Raw genomic sequence first — 19,748 nt, 5'->3', positions numbered from 1 at the left:
TATTTTTTTAACTGAATGTTAGATATCAATCAATGATTCTAGGCTTAAAATGACAGACATTTCGAATAATGAATACGATTACTTACCTTCTTTTTATGGCTAGGTTGAAACAAAAGCATTTGAGCAACCTCTGTAAACGGGGTTTTCAGGTTAAAATGGACAAATTAAAAATAGTTCGGGGGCTTATTGCGCCATGAATCTGCTATGGCAGCATATAGACATATTGTTCTATCAAACACAACGGTTCTTTTGGCTCAAAATACAGCAGTTTATTTCAAAGAGGGGTGCAAGAGCAGAAACTGCTTTTTCAGCCTTATCTGTGTTTTCCTCCATAACTTGCATTTCTAATTTTCATGCAAAGATAAAAAAAAATAATGTGACACTAGCTATTGTTGTGCTGTAAGAATTACTTAACAATAATAAACATTGTAATTCTTGTCACACCATCTAAAATAGGGTTATAAACTTTGAGATTTGTCAACAATCATGCACTCTGCCTTCACAACTCTGCTTTGAATGTTAATCTGCTTACTTCAGCAAGTCAGCAAGTCAACACCAAGCCGTTCAATTGTGCCAAAAACAAAACAGTTCACAAGGATGACGGTCTGACAACAGAGGGATCTATCAGCATCACATAAAGTTTTCATTCCTTCGATCACCTTGTAATGTGTTTGGAAGTGAATACACAAACATTTGAGTGGGAATGATAAATTTTCAATGTTGCTGGTCCGTAACTATATACGTACCTACCATTTTTAGATAGCTGACACCTGTGGGTGTTGGTGGTTACAGGGGGAGGAGGAAGAAGACTGAGTGGTGATACCAACACACAAAAAAGTGGAGATGCATTGTTAAAAATAACTCAGTCACACAGCACTGGTCAAACATGGATAAGTTTAATGCAGTTCTAAAGATTGCCAACAAGCAGACTAATCTTGGTTTTGGGCTAGTCTCCTTGCTGACAGCTGGAGGAGAGCAGATCTTCTCTTCAGTGCTCTTTAGGTGTCCCTGCAATGAGCTGAACTTCCTGTACGGCATGGTGTTCCTTCTGGTACCCGCTCTGGCTCTGCTGCTGCTGGCTTACATCTTGAGTAAAAAGATGTGGAAGATGATGACGGGTTTTTGTCAAGACGGGACTAATATTTGCTGCTGGAAGAGGATGCTGCACTTTCTGAAAATAATCTTTCAGATCAGCACCACAGCCTTGGTGGCACCGTCAAGTTGGATAGCCGTAGCTTTGCTAAATGGGAACTACTTTGAGTGCGCAATGACAGGTGTCAATGTGAGTTATTACAGTGAACGTCTCTGCGGCAGTGCTAATTCTCTGGTCGAGTGTCGAAAGGATGTCCCGACATACCCTTGCGGAGGAGGCAGCAGCGGCAATGACAGAGAAGCTGTTCTGCTCACCCTAAGGGCACACTCCCAGGTCAGTAACTTCGTTTCATTCATTTGGATCATTTTTTAATGTATGTATTTTTAACTTGTCCTGTTCAGCTGCTCAGACATGGAGAATGGGAATCTGAGTGTCCTGATAGCCTGAACAGTTTTAATGTTCCTTAAGAGAGTTTTATAGACAGTGATCCTACATGATAAATTTAACTACTGTATTTTTCAGACTATAAACCTTCATTCATTTTGAATCCTACGGCTTATAGTATGTATATATATATATATATATATATATATATATATATATATATATATATATATATATATATATATATATATATATATATATATATATATATATATATATATATATATATATTAGGGCTGTCAAATGATTAAAATTTTTAATCGAGTTAATTACAGCTCAAAAATTAATTAATCGTAATTAATCGCAATTAATCGCAATTCAAACCATCTATAAAATATGCCATATTTTTCTGTAAATTATTGTTGGAATGGAAAGAAAAGACCGAGATGGATATATACATTCAACATACGGTACTTAAGTACTGTATTACTTTATTATAACATGAAAATCAACAAGATGGCATTACCATTATTAACATTCTGTTGAAGCGATCCATGGATAGAAAGACTTGTAGTTCTTAAAAGATAAACAAAAATAATAAAATATATAAATATATAAATGAATAAAATATATAAATATTTATAAAAATGTATAGAAAATAAATAAAAGATAATAAGTAGTTATAGAAATTTTATATTAAAACCCCTCTTCATGTTTTCGTTTTAATAAAATTTGTAAAATTTTCAATCAAAAAATAAACTAGTAGCTCGCCATTGTTGATGTTTATAATAATTATGGTGCTGAAACCCATAAAATAAGTTGCACCCAAGCGCCAGCAGAGGGCGGCAAAACTCCGAAAAACACAACAAGTACACCTTTCACTTTGCTGTCCTTTTAATATGTTTGAGCGGGGCATTTGTGCGTTAATTGCGCACAAATATTTTAACGGGATTAATTAAAAATTTTGATTACCGCTCGTTAACGCGATAATTTTGACAGCCCTAATATATATGTGTGTATATATATATATATATATATATATATATATATATATATATATAGTCGTATATATATTAGGGCTGTCAAAATTATCGCGTTAACGCGATAATTTTGACAGCCCTAATATATATGTGTGTGTGTGTGTGTGTGTGTATATATATATATATATATATATATATATATATATATATATATATATATATATATATATATATATATATATATATATATAGTCGTATATATATTAGGGCTGTCAAAATTATCGCGTTAACGGGCGTTAATTAATTTTTTAAATTAATCACGTTAAAATATTTGACGCAATTAACGCACTAGGCCCGCTCAGACAGATTTAAATGTCAGTACAGTGAAAGGCCAACTTGTTAATTGTGTTTTATGGAGTTTTTCCCCCCTCTGCTGGCGCTTGGGTGTGACTTGCATATGTTATGTGGCGTAATGTCGCCCTCTGCTGGCGATTCAGTGCAGCTGATTATTTGGGTTTCGGCGCGCTTTTCTGACGTGATTATATGTCGACGCGAACTCACACTAATAGACAGTGCTATTCAGACCAACTAACGTCCGCATCCAGTATTCAGTGGCAGTTCTCATAGCCCCATCACACTGTTTGTGTCTAATACATGCACCGCTTGTGAGTTATATTCCTCCTTTGTTTATATTCATGAGCATTAGATAGTTATTGATGATGTGTATTTGAATTTGTTCACATATATGGTGAAATGCAGTTACATTGTTAGATGCTTGTGAGCTAATTGGCTAGTGCTACTGCTCAAATGGACACGTGTGTGGACATTTTATGTTATTTTGTGATTTATGCAAGTTATTGACACATTGCCTTGTTATTTTCAGTTTTACAAAAATACAAAAAACGTGCTCCTGTCAAAAAGAGATGACTTCAGTAAAGCCCATGCAACTTTGCCACACCGTCTGATTTCTTTTTGGAACTTATGTTCGCTATCTGTCAATTTGTGTACTCACACACATTGAGGACAGTATAGGGCTACTAGTTTATTTTTTGATTGAAAATTTTACAAATTTTATTAGAACGAAAACATTAAGAGGCGTTTTAATATAACATTTCTATAACTTGTACTAATATTCATCTTTTAAGAACTACAAGTCTTTTTATCCATGGATCACTTTAACAGAATGTTAATAATGTTAATGCCATCTTGTTGATTTATTGTTATAATAAACAAATACAGTCCTTATGTACCGTATGTTGAATGTATATATCCATCTTGTCTTATCTTTCCATTCCAACAATAATTTACAGAAAAATATGGCATATTTTATAGATGGTTTGAATTGCGATTAATTACGATTAATTACGATTAATTAATTTTTAAGCTGTAATTAACTCGATTAAAAATTTTAATCGTTTGACATCCCTAATATATATATATATATATATATATATATATATATATATATGTATATATATATATATATATGTATATATATATATATATATATATATGTATATATATATATATATATATATATATATATATATATATATATATATATATATATATGTATATACATGTATATATAGCCCTAATATATATATATGTCAAAATTATCGCGTTAACGCGCGGTAATTCATTTTTTTAATTAATCACATTAAAATATTTGACGCAATTAACGCACATGTGCCGCTCAGAAAGTATTCTGCCTTTTGGTAAGTTTTACAGCAAGGCTTTTTTTGCTGTCCAACAGCGAACTCTTGTGGTCGCTTTGCGACATGGTTTATTATTTTCTTGCCAGTTCGTTATGGCTGCACGACGTCTCGGGCTGATAATGTTGTGCTTGTATGATCCTTGGACAAGATTTGTCCGTAAGTATGGTTGTTGTAAAGAATGTACATATTATGTTAGTAAGCGAAATGATATATTTTTTGTATGAGACGCTTTTTGTTTATGTTTAGTGAACCTGTATAGCGTGCTAAGCTAACGTTGTTGCTAATGCAATGCTTGTGTACTTTTATTTTGTAGTTTTACGACGGTCTAAAGAGGACAATGGTTTGAGGCCATTTTATTAATAAATCAGATGAAAAAGGAAGAAGTCTAATTATTAAGGCGTCGTTCACTAGCTGTCTAGCTTTGGAAAAAGTAGACGCTTCGGAGTGAGGACAGCACAGACAGATTTAAATGACAGTAGAGTGAAATGCCCACTACAGTCCTTATGTACCGTATGTTGAATGTATATATCCATCTTGTGTTTTATCTTTCCATTCCAACAATTTATTTTACAGAATATATATATATAATTTACAGAAAAATATGGCATATTTTATAGATGGTTTGAATTGCGATTAATTGGAAAATTAATTAATCGCAATTAATCGCAATTCAAACTATCTGTAAAATATGACATATTTTTCTGTAAATTATTGTTGGAATGGAAAGATAAGACACAAGATGGATATATACATTCAACATACGCTACATAAGGACTGTATTTGTTTACTATAACAATAAATCAACAAGATGGCATTAACATTATTAACATTCTGTTAAAGCGATCCATGGATAGAAAGACTTGTAGTTCTTAAAAGAAAAATGTTAGTACAAGTTATAGAAATTTTATATTAAAACCCCTCTTAATGTTTTTGTTTTAGTAAAATTTGTAAAATTTTCAATCAAAAAATAAACAAGTAGCCCGCCATTGTTGATGTCAATAATTACTTACACAATGCTCATGGGTGCTGAAGCCTATAAAACCAGTTGCACCCAAGCGCCAGCAGAGGGCAGCAAAACTCCATAACAACAAGAGAGCGTTTCACTGTACTGTCATTTAAATCTGTCTGAGCGGGGCATCTGCATTAATTGCGTCAAATATTTTAACGGGATTAATTTTTAAAAAAAATTAACGCCCGTTAACGTGATAATTTTGACAGCCCTAACACTCACCGGCCACTTTATTAGGTACACCTGTCCAACTGCTCGTTAACACTTAATTTCTAATCAGCCAATCACATGGCGGCAACTCAGTGCATTTAGGCATGTAGACATAGTTTAAGACAATCTCCTGCAGTTCAAACCGAGCATCAGTATGGGGAAGAAAGGTGATTTGAGTGACTTTGAATGTGGCATGGTTGTTGGTGCCCGAAAGGCTGGTCTGAGTATTTCAGAAACTGCTGATCTACTGGGATTTTCACGCACAACCATCTCTAGGGTTTACAGAGAATGGTCCGAAAAAGAAAAAATATCCAGTGAGCGGCAGTTCTGTGGGCGGAAATGCCTTGTTGATGCCAGAGGTCAGAGGAGAATGGCCAGACTGGTTCGAGCTGATAGAAAGGCAACAGTGACTCAAATAACCACCCTTTACAACCAAGGTAGGCAGAAGAGCATCTCTGAACGCACAGTACGTCAAACTTTGAGGCAGATGGGCTACAGCAGCAGAAGACCACGCCGGGTGCCACTCCTTTAAGCTAAGAACAGGAAACTGAGGCTACAATTTGCACAAGCTCATCGAAATTGGACAATAGAAATTGGAAAAACGTTGCCTGGTCTGATGAGTCTCGATTTCTGCTGCGACATTTGGATGGTAGGGTCAGAATTTGGCGTCAACAACATGAAAGCATGGGTCCATCCTGCCTTGTATCAACGATTCAGGCTGGTGGTGGTGGTGTAATGATGTGGGGAATATTTTCTTGGCATCGTTGGAACGCCACAGCCTACCTGAGTATTGTTGCTGACCATATCCATCCCTTTATGACCACAATGTACCCAACTTCTGATGGCTACTTTCAGCAGGATAATGCGCCATATCATAAAGCTGGAATCATCTCAGACTGGTTTCTTGAACATGATAATGTACTCAAATGGCCTCACAGTCACTAGATCTCAATCCAATAGAGCATCTTTGGGATGTGGTGGAATGGAAGATTTACATCATGGATGTGCAGCCGACAAATCTGCACCGTGTGATGCCATCATGTCAATATGGACCAAACTCTCTGAGGAATGCTTCCAGCACCTTGTTGAATCTATGCCACGAAGAATTGAGGCAGTTCTGATGGCAAAAGGGGGTCCAACCCGTTACTCGCATGGTGTACCTAATAAAGTGGCCGGTGAGTATATATATATATATATTAGGGCTGTCAAATTTTAATCGAGTTAATTACAGCTTAAAAATTAATTAATTGTAATTAATCGCAATTAATCGCAATTCAAACCATCTATAAAATATGCCATATTTTTCTGTAAATTATTGTTGGAATGGAAAGATAAGACAAGATGGATATATATACATTCAACATACGGTACATAAGGACTGTATTTGTTTATTATAACAATAAATCAACAAGATGGCATTAACATTATTAACATTCTGTTAAAATGATCCATGGATAGAAAGACTTGTAGTTCTTAAAAGATGAATATTAGTACAAGTTATAGAAATGTTATATTAAAACGCCTCTTAATGTTTTCGTTTTAATAAAATTTGTAAAATGTTCAATCAAAAAATATACTAGTAGCCCTATTCTCTCCTCAATGTGTGTGAGTACACAAATTGACAGACAGCGAACATAAGTTCCAAAAAGAAATCAGACGGTGTGGCAAAGTTGCATGGGCTTTACTGAAGTCATCTCTTTTTGACAGGAGCACGTTTCTTGTATTTTTGTAAAACTGAAAATAACAAGTCAATGTGTCAATAACTTGCATAAATCACAAAATAACATAAAATGTACACACACGTGTCCATTTGAGCAGTAGCACTAGCCAATTAGCTCACAAGCATCTAACAATGTAACTGCATTTCACCATATATGTGAACAAATTCAAATACACATCATCAATAACTATCTAATGCTCATGAATATAAACAAAGGAGGAATATAACTCACAAGCGGTGCATGTATTAGACACAAACAGTGTGATGGGGCTATGAGAACTGCCACTGAATACTGGATGCGGACGTTAGCTGGTCTGAATAGCACCGTCTATTAGTGCAGTACTTCTCAAATAGTGGGGCGCGCCCCCCTGGGGGGGCACAGAGCGATGCCAGGGGGGACGCGTGTGACCTCGGGGAACATGCTTTTTTTTTTTTTTTTTCTGCCGTACTGGAATAAAGTGTACTTGCGCATCCACTCAGTGGGTGGCAGTGGCGCTCTCATTTTCAGAGTGCGTGCAGTATTTTTGAACTAAGAAAGAGCACTCATCACACAGAAAACAAATATGAAGAGCAGTGCGCTGCCGCCGTTTTCGAAAGCCGTTTTCCGACCGGACTCACTCACGCAGCGACCCACTGTCTTGTCCGGTTCTCACGCCGCCGCCCGATAAGTGCCATTTTCGGCTTGGGATCGTCACGACGAACGCCCTCACCTACGGTTCTACCTCGGCCGCCGAGAATGCGCTTTGTTCGTGCCGTTTGCCTTTTAGCTTTGACTTTTAATACTGTGGGTGATGAGGAAAGACTGTTTACTTTGTCTAAAAATAATTATAGCGGACCGCCAGAAGCCAAATCAATTAAGACGCCACTTAAAGACATTCGACCCCAATCTCATTGATAAGCCGCTTGCTTGTTTTTCAGCGAAAACGTGCCGAATATTGCCAACAATCGTCCTGCTTTGTCAGTGTTATATCAGTAAACCAGTGAGCATTGTTAGCATGCTCATTGCAATATGACTCCACACCATTGCAAAGGAGGTAATACTGAGTGTGAGCAGCAAAAATAAAAACTGTCCTTCTGTCCAAGGACACTCTTTTTTTCCTTTATTCATTTTTGTTTTTTCGGTCAAATTTTTTGGCATATTGTCCTCATGAGTGAATGTTTCTAATCATTTTGAATTTGTTATTATTTACTGATTTTATTACATTTTATTTTTCTGTATCAAATGGTCAAAAATGTACCTTGAGTGTATTTTTACAGTTTGAATGTGACTTTTTTTTTTTTTTAAATTCAGGCAAATTGATGCAGGTCAAGTCTTCTCTGTTACAAACAAAACAATGTTAATAAAGTTATACTTTATTATAAGTTGATCTATGTTACTTTTTTTCTTTATTAGAAAAAAAGGACACAATATTAGGCAGATGCGTATTTAAAATAGTAATTTTATAGACAAATAATACTATTTACAGTGGCGGCAGAGAGTTTGGGGGGGGCGCAAAACATTTACGTCTTGCTTGGGGGGGCGTAGCAGAAAATAATTGAGAAGCACTGTATTAGTGTGAGTTCGCGTCGACATTTTATCACGTCAGAAAAGCGCGCCGAAACCCAAATAATCAGCTACACTGAATCGCCAGCAGAGGGTGACATTACGCCACATAACATATGCAAGTCACACCCAAGCGCCAGCAGAGGGCGGAAAAACTCCATAAAACACAATTAACAAGTTGGCCTTTCACTGTACTGACATTTAAATCTGTCCGAGCGGGCCTAGTGCGTTAATTGCGTCAAATATTTTAACGTGATTAATTAAAAAAATTAATTAACGCCCGTTAACGCGATAATTTTGACAGCCCTAATATATATATATATATATATATATATATATATATATATATATATATATATATATATATATATATATATATATATATATATATATATATATATACATACATATCAGGGGTCGCATTAACCGAATATTTTCCGTCGTTGACCGGTTTTTTAAAACGGTGACGGAAAAAATTGAAGTCCATCTGTCATTTTGACAGGTTGCAATTCACACCCCAGACCACAGGGTGGCGAGTGAGCATATTAATTAGCTATTGTCTCTCTTGATGCATGACGTCGTTGGCCTTACTCGGAAAAATGTCAAGGCAACTGAGTGTTTGCCTGGCACGGCCAGACTGTTCTCCCTGTATTTTTCAAACACTGAGAGAAAAGTCTGGGACACAGCCTCTCGAGTAGGTACAAAATCAATCGACAAATCAGATTTGTTTATTTGCGTGACGTGTTCTTCACGAGCAACGTCACTCTTGCGCGCCGAAAGTCGTCTCTACAATAACACGGATGGCGAATGGGAGAGCCGAGAATATGTTCCAATCCACGGTAAATTCAGTTTTAAATGAGCTAAAACACATCGACATGAGTCATTGACAACAGTCTGTCTCGCGCTAGCCATGTTGAATAAACTCCGTTCTCCTCGTATGTTTACTTCCGCTCGCAAGTCCCTCGTCCTGCCCTCGTTGCTTTGCTAACGGCACGCCTGCCCGTCGCTGATTGGTGCACTCCGCTGTCTGTTTGCCTTTTGTTAAGCTTGTTCGGACAGAATATTAATTAAAAATGAATGAAAACTAAATACTATTGAATATGTCATTATTATCATTTTTAAAATGTAAGTGACGGGTAAAAATAGATTATGACCGGATTTTTATGACACTGTCAGTCAAAATGACAGACAACGAAAAAGTCTAGCACAATCTCTGATACATATATATATATATATATATATATATATATATATATATATATATGTATATACAGTGCCTTGCAAAAGTATTCGGCCCCCTTGAACCTTGCAACCTTTCGCCACATTTCAGGCTTCAAACATAAAGATATAAAATTTTAATTTTTGTCAAGAATCAACAAGTGGGACACAATCGTGAAGTGGAACAAAATTTATTGGATAATTTAAACTTTTTTAACAAATAAAAAACTGAAAAGTGGGGCGTGCAATATTATTCGGCCCCCTTGCGTTAATACTTTGTAGCGCCACCTTTTGCTCCAATTACAACTGCAAGTCGCTTGGGGTATGTTTCTATCAGTTTTGCACATCGAGAGACTGACATTCTTGCCCATTCTTCCTTGCAAAACAGCTCGAGCTCAGTGAGGTTGGATGGAGAGTGTTTGTGAACAGCAGTCTTCAGCTCTTTCCACAGATTCTCGATTGGATTCAGGTCTGGACTTTGACTTGGCCATTCTAACACCTGGATACGTTTATTTTTGAACCATTCCATTGTAGATTTGGCTTTATGTTTTGGATCATTGTCCTGTTGGAAGATAAATCTCCGTCCCAGTCTCAGGTCTTGTGCAGATACCAACAGGTTTTCTTCCAGAATGTTCCTGTATTTGGCTGCATCCATCTTCCCGTCAATTTTAACCATCTTCCCTGTCCCTGCTGAAGAAAAGCAGGCCCAAACCATGATGCTGCCACCACCATGTTTGACAGTGGGCATGGTGTGTTCAGGGTGATGAGCTGTGTTGCTTTTACGCCAAACATATCGTTTTGCATTATGGCCAAAAAGTTCAATTTTGGTTTCATCTGACCAGAGCACCTTCTTCCACATGTTTGGTGTGTCTCCCAGGTGGCTTATGGCAAACTTTAAACAAGACTTTTTATGGATATCTTTGAGAAATGGCTTTCTTCTTGCCACTCTTCCATAAAGGCCAGATTTGTGCAGTGTACGACTGATTGTTGTCCTATGGACAGACTCTCCCACCTCAGCTGTAGATCTCTGCAGTTCATCCAGAGTGATCATGGGCCTATTGGCTGCATCTCTGATCAGTTTTCTCCTTGTTTGAGAAGAAAGTTTGGAAGGACGGCCGGGTCTTGGTAGATTTGCAGTGGTCTGATGCTCCTTCCATTTCAATATGATGGCTTGCACGGTGCTCCTTGAGATGTTTAAAGCTTGGGAAATCTTTTTGTATCCAAATCCGGCTTTAAACTTCTCCACAACAGTATCTCGGACCTGCCTGGTGTGTTCCTTGGTTTTCATAATGCTCTCTGCACTTTAAACAGAACCCTGAGACCAGGGCCGGAGTGGAACTCATTTTCGGCCCTGGAATTTCATGCCTCAGACCGGCCCACTCATTTAAAATTATGTCATTATGCATAGACGTGTTAAGTTCAGTGTTCTCTAAAGCCGTGCACTGTAATTCTGTGTATTCCAATTCAGTGCAGGTAATGGTTGTTTAACAAGGTGGCTTTATTTTAACAAGTGCAACACAACATATTTTGAACAAATTTAAAAATTGATTTAAAAAAAAACTATATTAAATGATACATTTGGAAAATAAATTAGGCCTGTCAAACGATTAAAATTTTTGATCGAGTTAATTACAGCTTGAAAATTAATCGTAATTAATCGCAATTCAAACCATCTATAAAATATGCCATAGTTTTCTGTAAATTATTGTTGGTATGGAAAGATAAGACACAAGATGGATATATACATTCAACATAAGGTACATAAGGACTGTATTTGTTTATTATAACAATAAATCAACAAGATGGCATTAACATTATTAACATTCTGTTAAAGCGATCCATGGATAGAAAGACTTGTAGTTCTTAAAAGATAAATGTTAGTACAAGTTATAGAAATTTTATATTAAAACCCCTCTTAATGTTTTCGTTTTATTAAAATTTGTAAAATTTTCAATCAAAAAATAAACTAGTAGCCCGCCATTGTTGATGTCAATAATTACTTACACAATGCTCATGGGTGCTGAAGCCTATAAAATCAGTCGCACCCAAGCGCCAGCGGAGGGCGGCAAAACTCCATAAAGCACAATTAACAAGTGGGCATGTCATTGTACTGTCATTTAAATCTGTCTGAGCAGGGCATGTGCGTTAATTGCGTCAAATATTTTAACGTGATTCATTAAAAAAATTAATTACCGCCCGTTAACGCATTAATTTTGACAGCCCTAAAATAAATGAATAAATAAGACCTTTTCTGCAACATCAAATATTAACAAAATGAGTGTTTACAGATAAAACAAACATAGCAACATAACAATATGAAAAATAAAGAATACGTATTGCACATTGTAACAACTTCTAATGATACTATTATCCATTTTCCATTTCCACTTTAAAAACGCCACGTAATTGAATATATTCATTCTAATGTTCACTCGCTGAACGACATGGCAATCCTACCTTCCAGCTCTGCACCTGTGGTGTGTTCATTATGGCTAATGCTTGCTGCTACATATCCCTTGTGAGGTGCTACAAGAAGCCAAAGTTTCCACAATTACATATTGTCGTATCACACGGTGCAAGTTGCATTTTATTCGCCATCCGGCCTTACCACTTTCGTTGTAATCCTCTGTAGTTTGAGGCCGCAAGGTCGTTGCATGAAAAAAATTAGCTATTTTCGCGCATTTTGCCGATTCTTTCACGAGTGCTTTTCTCTTTTTAATTCTTAATTTTCAGCGCCACCTTTTTATCCATTTTTATATTTATACTATTTTATACATATTTATACTCTTTTTATCCATCCGAGCACCGAGATAGCAGCTAATTTGGCTCAATACAGACTACAATTAGGGGGCGGAGCTGCATGCTGTATTTTTCGTCTGCACACGTGAGGATGAGTCTGGGGGAAAAAAAAATAGTTTTTTTTTTTTTTAAGACTGCCCACAGGGACAGCGGTAACAGAATGTAAGTTATACTCAGTGACACTGTCATAAATAAATACCAAACAAAAAATGATAACAGTGTAATTTTTTTTTTTTTTTTAATAAAACCCAGACCGGCCCATCTGGCCAGCCGGCCCTTCTGGAATCGTCCAGAAGCTCCCGATTAGTCACTTCGGGCCTGCCTGAGACTATCACAGAGCAGGTGCATTTATACGGAGACTTGATTACACACAGGTGGATTCTATTTATCATCATCGGTCATTTAGGACAACATTGGATCATTCAGAGATGTGAGATGTGAGAATGTGGCGAAAGGTTGCAAGATTCAAGGGGGCCGAATACTTTTGCAAGGCACTGTATATATATATATATAGTGGAAAACACTCAGGTGACTTGAAGTTCCGCTCTCAGACCCCCAATTTGGCCAATTTTCAAAATTGTCCTATATGCATGTGTGATACACCGTTGGAAAGCTTAAAATCTCAATTTTCTGGGGGAAGAAAAGTTTTAAACAGGAGGTTATTTCTAAAAATTTCTTTTAAACAGCAAAACCCTAACTGGAGGCGAGAGCAGAATTAAAGACGCCACGATTTTAACGAGATATTATCGCCTACCTACCTCTTTTCGATCCAAAAACTCCATGTAGCATGTATCACCAAGTGTCAAAACACAGCTGTGAATGGCCACAGCCGGATTTTTATGTATGTATGTATATTCTTTTTCTATTCATAGAAATGAAACTTCATCGTCTGTATCCGGTAGGGGTCTGTTAAACCCCGGTTCTTCTTCATGGGGATCTCAGGGGCTGTCCCAAATGATTAATCTGACTTTTTTAACGATTAGTCGACTGGTCTAATAACCTTTTTTAATGATTTTTTTTTTTAACTAGACTTGCAATAAACTTTTTGCTGACGGTTATTATTCACAAAAACATTTTGGAAAACAAATTCTTTATTATAGTACAAATAAACACATAAATAACAATAATAAATCACAAATACATAATGACGTCAAATGCTGATGGCATTAACTAGTGTAAAAGAATGGAATATAAACTGATCCAGAACACTGTGACTTAACTTTTCCAACAGGATTCAAAACAATCCTTAATTTCTCTTTTTGTGGTATGTCTATATTGTTTTCAGCATTTAGAGTGAGCACCAGCTGAGTAGGTAAATAAAAAATCACGTATCTCTGGTGTGAAGTACGTGAAAAAGACTTGATGATGCACGTTGATATGATTAAGTATTAGGGCCCCAAAAAAAAAAAGAAAAAAAAAGAACGAGATTAAAGTCGAAATATTGCTACGAGAGCCAAAAGTCGCTTTTTTGCAAAGGGGTAATGTAGCCGTGAGCCGCTATGCACTTTACATTCAAGATACACGATAATATCAGTCACCGATAATTATCGGCCGATAATGGCAATTATGACATCACACAGATAATCCAGATAATAAAAAAATTCAACCGATAATGCAATCTGATAATTATATACTTGATTTAGCCTCCATATGTGCGCAACCGAAGAATTCAGCACGCCGCCTCCTCAACCCCTCCCCTCTCTGAAACCCCTGAGGGAGGAGGGGTTGAGGAGGCGGAGTTACATGACAAGAAGTAGTTGAATATTATGGCAGCTGTTACTAAAAAAAAAAAACGACGCTCTCGCTATCTGCGAAATATGTACCTCAGAAGTTCCACGAGGCGGAAAGAAAGCGTCCTCATTCAAAACCACTAACCCAGCATCCATTTAAAACTGCATCACAAAGATTTTTGGGACAAATACGAGACTGCTGCTAGCGGGAATGCTAAAGCTATTGTAAACACAAACTAAGTTAAACTACGGGGCTTGTGACGATACAGAGTCGAGTTGTTTGGGAATGCAGCCCAAGGCGGGTAGTAAACTCGTATCGAAGGCCCAAAACCGGCACGACTGGAGACCGATAGTTAGCATTTAGCCGTCTTCTGATGGAGCCCGCCACTCTGGCCGGTCCGGCAGGCCGCCACCGCCTCGCCGTTGGCGGGGCGGGCCAAGCCCGTGGCGAACCGCCCGGTGCGGGCGGATTATCTGGTACGAACGTAAGCTGCCGCCGCCGAAATTAAACACGATTTTATTTTTACCGAAATGACCCGAGAGCCAAAGCCCTAGATAAAAAAATAATGCAGTTTATACGACCACCATTCTTCATGAAAAACATGCCAATCACATTTTCACCACGGACATTTGGAAAAGTGATGTCCAATAAGCAAGCTTATCATGACGGCACAGTGGTTAGATGATAATTTAAACATGGAGAAAACGAAGTCAGCCAGTCAATAATGCATTCAGTACGTAAAATGACTTTGTAACGCTGCCTTTATTTTCGACTCAACAAAACTCAGGCACAAAACAACACGCACTGGGATGCGAGCTCAAACTCCGTCCAAATAGTACTGCCGTGTATCAGTTTAGCTGCTGTAAAGCAAATGTCGTGTGTGCCGCAAATGTAAACAAAGCGCTGCAGAATGGGTACATGACATCTCGCTCTTTTGATTTAATCATTTTCACAGTGTGCAACAAAGCATATAACATTAGCAATCACTTTTCAAATTAATTTAACTTATTTGTCTGCTCAATTACAGTCACAGTAGATAATCAAAACTTATTGGGACTTATTAACACTTATCAATTTTCATATGAACATTCCTGTTGTAATAAAATAACAATAATATTCTGTAGCCAAAAATATTATTCAAAATCTTTCTTTCTTCCAAGTTTTTTTAGGATTAAGTATAATAATGTATTGCTTAAAATAAGGCTGTTAAGATTATTTTCAATTAGCTATTTTTCCTCCAAGAAATCTGAAAGAAATACACTTGAAGCGCTGGCAGATAATTTCACTTATTTCCAGGGGTGAAAGTGGCTAGAATTTCTTGCAGGAACTCCCCAACGTGAAGGTCGCCACGGAGCCAGACATTTTGTTTATTTATTTTCTTTTTTTTATTTGGGGGGGGGGGGGGGGGGGGGGGGGAGCAGAGCAAACCTCCTAAAACTATTGAAATGCATAGAAAACTGTTTTGGCACAGTTAATTCTATAACACATACAAAAACTGATTTTCATTCAAAATAGTATTTTTTCAATTATTTGTAAAATAAAACTTAACAAAATCAGGAATAACCCCAACCTCCATCTCCTAATTTTTATTTTCCCTCATTTCCTCACATACTAAATGCCAAATCTAAATTTTAACTGCTTAAGAACACATGATGTGTATTAAAAGTTAATGTCAACATTTACATTTGCTTTCTTTTTAAAAATAATAAAGATATAAGTAACATGCATTCAGAAAAATACAAATGACTTCTATCATGCAGAGTGAAATGGAATATATTTTGAAGATCGCGCAAACATTTACTTTTTTAAATCATAAGGAAATGAATAAGTAGCCTAACATAAATGAACAAATAAAGTCCAAAGTGCACTTTGACAGCTAAGGTGTTCTGAACCTCCCCATCACAGCAAATAAAACTAAATATGATAAATAAGCCTCCTCAACTCTTTCTTTGCTCTTAAATATTTGATTCATTTTCTGTTGCATTCTTTTTTTGTCGCATCAATTCAAAAAACTTTTTGTTGTTGTTGTTGCTGTTCCAGAAAACATGCACTAGCTCGCTATCTCTGCTGATCACATGTCAGTATGTCAGCCAATTGAACGGATAAATGAGTCCAGGCGTTTGGCTTTGCTGCGGGCATTCACACATTGACATGACTCATCATCGTCAGACTCGGATAACTGCAGCAGCTAGGGAAACCTCCATGCTGTCCGTGGAATAAAATAAATAATAAATATCTGGCGAAACAGATTACGCTACACAAGCACTTTATTATGCTTATTGTTAACACTTGTGTATGTAAATCTGATGTTGGTAGATTGTTTTCTTCTTGGAGATGCATGTGTGGCAGCGGGGCTTTTGTTTTTTCTTACATAACGTTTTGAAAGTTGCCGTCATATTTTTGAAATCAAAGCACCGTGTACCGGAAACACATTCCGGCCCTGAATCTTATACTGGAACTGCGTTCCTGCCCTGAACCTTATACCGGAACTGTGTTCCTGACCGTTCTGGCCCACTTTCATCCCTGCTTATTTCCAATAGATTTACACTTAAAACTGACTAGTTTTAAGGAGGTGTGTTTTGCAGTGTATTAATGTTATATATGTTAGGAATGGCTTACTTTTAAAGGCATGTTTGTGCAACTTGTGCAAATTGTCCGACAATCTGTCATTATTTAGATATTGGAATTGAATACTTGTTCATATTTTATGTTGAAAAAAAAAGAGCAATAAATGATATTTTTGCACAGTAATATTTTTTTTTTTGTATATACTTTCAAATTTTACATAAATCTTTTAATAGAATTATCGGCTTGACATTATCGGTTATCGGTTGGAATGAGGAGGAAATTATTGGTTAAATGTATTATCGTGCATCACTACTTTACATACATGTACCCTCGCTGGGAGCTACGACGAAGCATTAATATAAATGTTTCTATTGATAATAATTTGATGTAGATGAAGCAAAATAATAAGGATTTCCTTGTTTATAAAACCGATTAAAAAACACAAGAGGCTTTCAATATTGTTGATTTTAACGGAGGCCGCAACGCGTTATGTAAAGTACGTAGCCGCTTATTCAGCTGCAATAGCCCCTAATACTCTGTCGTACGACCCACATAAAGGAAACTTCAATAGTAATGCCGTTATATGGATTCACGATCCGCCAGCTTGTTGTCTCCTGTCGTCTTCCAAAATTATACCTGGGTGACGGCGATTCAGGCCGACGTGCTGCCGTGGTATGTAAACTTGCCATTGCAGAGACTGCAAACAACAGTGTATGGTCCTTTGTTTTGTTGAAATAAATTTATGCTTTGGTCACTCTGGTGAGCTTTTTTGGATTTTTGTCGCTTTCTCCGCTTGAATCCTGAGCGTCCGCTATTCTTAACTTTCCATGCATATATTTTTTAAACCCTTTATCAAACGTCGACGGGATGATGTGCTCGTCGACGCATTTACGTAATTGGTGACGTCGACTACGTCGACTAGTTGGTACAACGCTAGAATAGATCAATGGCATTGTTTATCAATCCCTCTTCCCTCTGGGATGGTCTTCTCCTGGTATTCCATACCTTCTTCTACCCCTGCCTTGTCGTTGTGATGCTATATTTCTAACATAATTTTGATGAAAATGGATTATTCCTGGATGAGAGAGGGTATAACACTTCGCGGACATAAGATGCCGGCCACTTACATGAACATCGAATGGATTTTTCCAGTCGGCTCGGCAAAACTTGTTTAGTTATGATGCAACAGTGCTGCCATCTTGTGTTGAATGAAAGAGCTACTGTTCGTCTATTCATTGGTCAAAAAGGACGTCTTTATGACGAGTACAACAGACGTTAAGGCCCAGAGAAGGGGACGCCGGTGTCCTTATTTGTACAGCACGGAGTGTATAGGGTTAAAGTAATGGGAAAATCCTTTTTCTAAATCTTAAAAGTTCATGTCAAATGCTTCAAATTTGAAAAATACACAAACTCTGTAGTAAAAATACAAAATACTACAATATGCAGCCATGTAAAGTACCGGGATTTTTACGATAACACCGACAGCTCAGTTTTAACATTTCAATTTCATCTTGTCCTACATTACAGATCCTTGGTTGGCTGTTGATCGCCTTCGTCATGTTGTCCAACCTCTTGCTGACCTGTCTGGCTCGGTGCAGCTCGCCCGTCAGCTACTTGCAGCTCAAGTTCTGGAAGGTTTATTCTCAGGAGGAGAGCAACCTAATGGACTCCTATACCTCAATTCATGCCAAGGAACTTGCTGAGAGAAACATTGAAAGCTTCTTCAAACAGACAAGTCCACAACATATCATTACTCCCTCCAACAAAGATTGGGAAAAAATCTCCACACTTTACAAGTTCAGCACCAAAGACCACTACTACAGTACATTACACAAGTATGTAGAGACCGGGATGATGCGAATGGCCTCATTTAAATCAGCTGAGTCACCTTCAGACAATCCCGCTGTTCTGAATTTTGTGGATGAAGGCGGAATGTGTTTGTAAGGAACGATATCAGCAGTGCGGTCTATTTTCAACAGTACATTTGCCAAAATATTTATTGTGTTTGTAAGCCAGTAAGAAAACAACAATAAACATTTTGAAAAGCGTTCACTTCTTTTCTGAAAAGTCTGACATTTACTTGGTGATTAACCAAAATGCAAAGAACACATCCGCTGAAATGTTTTTCTTTCTGATTGTCCATTCTGTACAAAATCAAGAAACTGATTCTGTTTAAATATTCAATCAGCACAGGTAAATGGTCTATGGTGAGTCTATAATGGTCAGTCTATACCAGGGGTGTCCAAACTTTTTGCAAAGGGGGCCAGATTTGGTGTCGTAAAAATTTGTGGCGCCGACCTTGGCTGACGTTTTTTACGTAAAACAATTAGGGCTGTCAAAATTATCGCATTAACGGGCGTTAATTTTTTTAAATTAATCACATTAAACTATTTGACGCATTTAACACACACGCCCCGCTCAAATAGATTAAAATGACAGCAAAGTGTCATTTCCACTTGTTACTTGTGTTCTTTGGTGTTTTTCTGCCCTCTGCTGGCGCTTGGGTGCGACTGATTTTATGGGTTTCAGGCTTCAGCACCATACAGTAATATTGACATCAACAATGGCGAGCTACTAGTTTATTTTTTTGATTGAAAATTTTACAAACTTTATTAAAACGAAAACATTAAGAGGGGTTTTAATATAAAATTTCTATAACTTGTACTAACATTTATCTTTTAAGAACTACAAGTCTTTCTATCCATGGATCGCTTTAACAAAATGTTAATCATGTTAATGCCATCTTGTTGATTTATTGTTATAATAAACAAATAC

At 37.0% G+C, this 19,748-nt stretch overlaps 1 protein-coding gene across 1 annotated transcript; it reads left to right on the top strand.

The window, feature by feature from the left end:
- The first annotated feature begins 886 nt into the window (after nt 1-886).
- Nucleotides 887-18,917, top strand: LOC130914909 (calcium homeostasis modulator protein 6-like). The gene is made up of 2 exons (XM_057834497.1): nt 887-1,426; nt 18,501-18,917. Exons 1-2 carry the CDS (start codon nt 887-889, stop codon nt 18,915-18,917), a joined length of 957 nt encoding a protein of 318 aa, XP_057690480.1.
- The last annotated feature ends 831 nt before the right edge of the window (nt 18,918-19,748 follow it).

The sequence above is a fragment of the Corythoichthys intestinalis genome, chromosome 4, assembly GCF_030265065.1.
Source record: "Corythoichthys intestinalis isolate RoL2023-P3 chromosome 4, ASM3026506v1, whole genome shotgun sequence".
NCBI classification, from domain to species: Eukaryota; Metazoa; Chordata; class Actinopteri; order Syngnathiformes; family Syngnathidae; genus Corythoichthys; species Corythoichthys intestinalis.
This window is presented reverse-complemented; position numbering and strand designations above follow the sequence as displayed.